Source organism: Bombina bombina, chromosome 3 (assembly GCF_027579735.1).
Source record: "Bombina bombina isolate aBomBom1 chromosome 3, aBomBom1.pri, whole genome shotgun sequence".
NCBI lineage: Eukaryota > Metazoa > Chordata > Amphibia > Anura > Bombinatoridae > Bombina > Bombina bombina.
Genome location: NC_069501.1, coordinates 701,626,068 through 701,632,094, shown reverse-complemented (window position 1 = coordinate 701,632,094; position 6,027 = coordinate 701,626,068). Strand labels below are relative to the sequence as shown.

General features: G+C 40.8%; 1 protein-coding gene across 1 annotated transcript; it reads left to right on the top strand.

The window, feature by feature from the left end:
- Window positions 1-218: 218 nt before the first annotated feature.
- LOC128651884 (histone-binding protein RBBP4-B) lies at window positions 219-1,827 on the top strand. The gene has a single exon (XM_053704856.1). The coding sequence runs from the start codon at window positions 356-358 to the stop codon at window positions 1,631-1,633; it is 1,278 nt and encodes a 425-aa protein (XP_053560831.1). The 5' UTR covers window positions 219-355; the 3' UTR covers window positions 1,634-1,827.
- Window positions 1,828-6,027: the final 4,200 nt, after the last annotated feature.

The window sequence follows — 6,027 nt, the reverse complement described above, 5'->3', positions numbered from 1 at the left end:
ATATCCAAAACTCGATTTTATTTCTTTTAAAAATCCATGTTGTACACGATCATATGAAGTTCACACTGCATACTTGAAAAACGGCTGCTGCTGACATGTTTCGCCACTCAGGGCATAATCATAGCTGCAGTTTAAAACTCAATCACCCTATTTAAGGTAAATGAGAATAGTCTATTGGTTAAAAAACCTAATTGATTAGAGACACGGGGGACGCGGGAAACAATAGCGGGAGGAGCAGGCCAGAGAATACCGGGGACCTAAGGCTGAACCCTATAGTAAACTTAGAGACGCGGGGAGGGGTGTAGTTAATCACCGGGGGAAATAAGAAAATACGGAACCCGAGAGAGGCAGCACCATGGCGGATAAAGAGGCTGCGTTTGATGATGCAGTTGAGGAGCGGGTGATAAACGAAGAATACAAAATCTGGAAGAAGAATACTCCCTTTTTGTATGACTTGGTTATGACACATGCCTTAGAGTGGCCTAGTCTGACAGCTCAGTGGCTCCCAGATGTCTCCAGACCTGATGGAAAAGATTTTAGCATCCACCGATTGGTACTCGGAACTCACACATCAGATGAACAGAATCACCTTGTGATCGCAAGTGTGCAACTTCCAAATGATGATGCACAATTTGATGCGTCTCACTACGACAGTGAAAAAGGAGAGTTTGGAGGTTTTGGTTCTGTCAGTGGAAAAATAGAGATTGAGATCAAAATAAACCATGAGGGTGAGGTGAATAGAGCACGCTACATGCCACAGAACCCCTGCATCATTGCTACAAAGACTCCCTCTAGTGATGTTCTTGTATTTGACTACACAAAACACCCATCTAAACCAGATCCGTCAGGGGAGTGTAACCCAGATCTGCGGCTTCGAGGCCATCAGAAAGAGGGTTACGGATTATCTTGGAACCCGAACCTTAGTGGTAACCTGCTCAGTGCTTCGGATGACCATACTATCTGTCTGTGGGACATCAGTGCTGTGCCCAAGGAGGGTAAGGTAGTGGATGCTAAAACAATCTTCACAGGACACACTGCAGTAGTGGAGGATGTCTCGTGGCATTTACTCCATGAGTCTCTATTTGGATCAGTAGCAGATGACCAGAAATTAATGATTTGGGACACCCGCTCAAACAACACATCAAAGCCCAGCCATTCTGTTGATGCTCATACAGCTGAGGTGAACTGCCTTTCTTTCAACCCTTACAGTGAATTCATCTTGGCCACCGGATCAGCAGACAAGACAGTTGCATTGTGGGACCTGCGCAATTTGAAATTAAAGCTGCATTCATTTGAGTCTCACAAGGATGAGATTTTCCAGGTTCAGTGGTCTCCACATAATGAAACCATCTTGGCTTCCAGTGGTACTGATCGCAGGCTTAATGTCTGGGATTTAAGTAAAATTGGAGAAGAACAGTCTCCAGAGGATGCAGAAGATGGTCCTCCCGAATTATTGTTCATTCATGGTGGTCATACAGCAAAGATCTCAGACTTCTCTTGGAACCCTAATGAGCCATGGGTGATCTGCTCTGTATCAGAGGATAACATCATGCAGGTCTGGCAGATGGCCGAGAACATTTATAATGATGAAGAAACAGAAGGCAGTGTGGACCCAGAGGGGCAGGGATCCTAGTAGCTTAAAAGTCAACAATGTTCTGGATACTGTGTCGTCTTCATCAAGCACTTGGACTTTGGCTATTCTGGGCCTATAATAGGCTCCACATTTTCCCCTGCTGTCTGTAATCTCTTACTGGCATTAGTAAGGGATCCCTCCATTTTTATTATATATAAATATTTTATATAAGAATATTTGTTTTTAAAAAAAAACCCCCAAAAAAACCTAATTGATTAACAAGATATGCTGTAAGGGTATTTAACCCTGTATATGCCTATAAACATTGATGCCCTATCTAGACTTAAGTTATAAAAAGTTAATAACAGCTCTTGTTGGGGACAGCTCATCTCCTTTGCTTTGTGCCCAGAATATATCCATACCGGATCTAAAGTTGCCTGGATGGGTGAGTCAGTCATTCTTTGACCGTACTTTGAGCATAATATTACCGCACTCAGGAAGGCATTATACTTGACCGGGATATTAGGCACATTAACTGTTTACAACTACTGCTGGTCTCCGCAACATGCTTAATATATAATATGTGGTACATTTGTTTTAATATGCTGGCGTGACGGAGTGACAACACACACATTGATTAACTTTACAGTTGATTAGCAATTTACTAAAACTGTAAACTCTGTTCAACTTGGGACATTACTTCATTGTGTCTATCTAATTGGCACTTGCACATTAAGGTTGTTTTAGCTCTTACTGTGATCCCTTTCTTTGATAATATTTTTTGGGTATTTGCCTGTTAATACCTTTTCACAGTTTTTGCTTAAGCTTACCTTTAAAGGAACTTACCAATTCTTATCATGGAAGCTTCACAGTTCTTTTCATTGATGCCTCTTTCAGCAAGAGACAGTATTGATACGGATATAACCAAAGTCTTTTCCACTGATAAAGTTAACTACTCACTTCCCAGCCTTTTTGAGGAAATGGAGAAACTTTTAATTAAGGAACATAAATTGCAATGGGACATTTGGACTCTTGATACTTATGCTAAATTGAAAATAATTCCACGTGGCCTACGCATCAACAAATTTCCTACTTTTGATGTTATTGATACAGATTTAATTAATTCTTGGAATGATATACTCTCAGATTGTTCTATTCATTTAATGTTGTTGTTGAATTCTTACAAATTGCATTTGTTAACCAATGTTAGAGAGGAAATTGGTCTTTTACAAGCTGAAGTGAATAATAGGCTTACTGATATCAATTTTCCAAGATTTGATGTAATACTGAAAAGTGGTGTAGCTGAAGCAAAACAAAATGTATTAGAAATCAAACACACCAAGTTTATCAGAGATCAATCAGACTACACTAATAATTGTGTATATATCTGGAAACATTCTGATAGGTCTAATAACAGACGTGGAAGAAGCAGATCTAGAAATAGGCGACATAACCAGACATCAAGTAATAGAAACACACATAAAGGTGAACAGAATCTAAAGCCCAATCAGAAAACAGTTACCTATTCTGATAGTGAATTTGAATCTGGAGAGGATAATGGGGCTTCAGGTGGTGAGGAACCCCTTAAGGGTATCCTTAAACCTACAACTATATTTACACAAACACAACCTAAGTTGCAGGACACACTACAGGGACAGGTGGCTAAACCTAAAACCTTTAACCAGGGCTCCACCTCTGCCAATTCCAAATACATTTATGTCAGTGATACTGTAAGTACACAGATACAAGGCACTAATGCCTCTCATGAGGATCAATTAAATTTGGCTCAGGTTTTTTGTCTTCCTCCTCAGAAAACAGGGATAGGACTAGGAACACAGGGCCAGGATCGCTACCAGTTGAGGGGCAACTGAGGGAACAGGGGACAACACAAATACAAGTAATTGACAATGTTGTTAACCTATCCAGTTATGTACTTACATCAGCACAATTGTCTGTATTGAGCTTGGGTTTGAATTTCTCCCCTGCTAACAATTTTGATATTTTCAAAACATTATTGGATGTTAATAAATTAATTAGAAACATCACATTTTATTGTGGTGACAGTGATTTACCTGTTGCAAGGGGTGATACCCCTCAACTAGCAACATCATTTGAAAGGGAACACACATACACAAACATTCAATGATATATGTGATACCCTCACTTTGGAACAACTAATGCGAGAGGGCGACTTGAACACTAAGCGTGATAACATTAATTCCCATGGCACTTTCAAGAACCCTTCCAACTTCTACCCTATTCATATTAGGGGCCAAGTACTTGAAACTTTTTTCAAGAGGGTCGAACGTGACCTATTAGCTTTGAAAGCTGTTGATAATAAGATACCATCTAATCTTACTAAGAAACAACAGTTGGCCCTTGATGAGCTTAAGAGTAACAAAGACATTGTCATGCGCTCAGCAGACAAGGGAGGTTCGATTGTGGTTCTTGATAGAGACACCTATGTACAAGAAGCTTTTCGCCAATTAAGTAACCCAGACAATTGTACCCCCTTGCCTGCTGACCCCACTTCTCTATACAAACGAGAACTATGGAGCATTTTGGACAATGGTTTGGAGGATGGGCACTTTGATTCTGACACCTTTGACTATCTATGTGTTGATCACCCAGTAGTGCCCATCTTCCACCATCTTCCTAAAATACACAAGTCCCTCACTGAAGTAAAGGGACGCCCCATTGTGAGTGGGATTGGCTCATTAACTGAACATGTATCCCAATGGATGGATGGAATCCTCCAACCATTTGTACAATCCCTAAACAGCTATCTTGGTGACACGAAAGATGTCATAAAGATACTTGAATCAAAGGAATGGAACTTTGGTACTTTCAGATGGGCCACAATTGATGTGGTTGCTTTGTATTCCTCCATCCCCCATGAGGAAGGCTTACAAGCAATTTCTTTTTTCCTTAGGAATTCAATTCGAACTTTCAAGATTACATTCTGAGAGTGCTGCGCTTCCTGCTTACCCACAATTACTTCAAATTTGAGGGGGAGTTCTATCTTCAGGGGTGTGGGACAGCTATGGGGGCAAAGTTTGCCCCCTCCTATGCCAACCTATTTATGGGTTGGTGGGAGCTGTCCCACATCTATGGTGATAGGAACTCCCATAGACATCAGATCCATTATTATGGATGCTATATTGATGATCTTCTCCTCATCTGGGAGGGTGGGAGCGCAGCATTCTCAGACTTTGTTGATGCCTTAAACACCAACACAGTTGGTATACAATTCACCTCTGTTTTAAGTGATAACACCATCAATTTTTTGGATATCACTTTGGAAGGCACTAAACAAGGAAAAATTATCTGCAGTATCTATCGGAAACCGACAGCAGGTAATGCACTGTTACACGCTAGCAGTTGCCACCCTCGACATGTACCGTTTGCAGTAGCAAAGGGACAGTTTGTCAGGGTTAGGTGAAATTGTACCCGCAATGATACCTTCTGTGAACAATCACTTGAACTAGGTAACCGGCTGAAAAAGCGTGGCTATTCAAGTCAAGTTGTCCTCAAGGATAGGGAACAGGTCTCAAAACTTGACAGAGATACCCTTATACAGGGACCCCTTAGAGAAACAGTTTCTGATACACATCATGGTGTTACTTTTGTAACAGATTTCAGTACACAGTACACTGAAATATGTAAGATTGTTAAGAAACATTTCAATTTCCTTTCAGCGGATGACAAACTTGAGGACTGTGTCAGAACTGGCCTTAGGTGTTCGTACCGGAGAGCCAAAACTTTGGCAAACGTTTTGTCACCATCATCACTACCTGATACCAATAGACCGACCAGTTCTTGGCTAATACATAAAGGCCTATTCAAATGTAGGCAGAAATGTTGAGTCTGTGAGTATATCATGGTGTCTAACATTTTCAGATCAGAGGTTACGGGTGACACATTTCCAATTAACAGCTGTTTGAAGTGAACCTCAACCTATGTGGTGTATCTTCTTACCTGTATACTTTGTCACCTACAATATGTAGGTTTAACTACCAATGAGGTAAAGGTTCGCATTCGTAACCATCTATCCACAATTCAAGCAGGTGAAGCAAGTACACCACTTGTTAAACACTTTGCGCGTTGTCATAACAAAGACATCAGTAGCTGAAGATGGCAGGCAATAGAAAGGGTGTTATGCCCACCACGAGGGGGCGATCGGGATCGTTTGCTGCAGAAGAGGGAGATGTATTGGATTTTTAAGCTTCAAACTAGAGTACCCTTGGGGCTGAATTCAGAATACGACCTGATAAATTTTTGGAAATAAGTGGTCATTCCTTACATCTCCCTCTCCTGCAGCACAGGATCTCTTGATTAAGTGCACGAATTGCACCTGTATCCATAATCTAACATCTTATTTATGAATCTATACACCCATTTTTATTCATAATCACAAGTTCCTATATACAATAGGACTAACATAACCTTTAAGC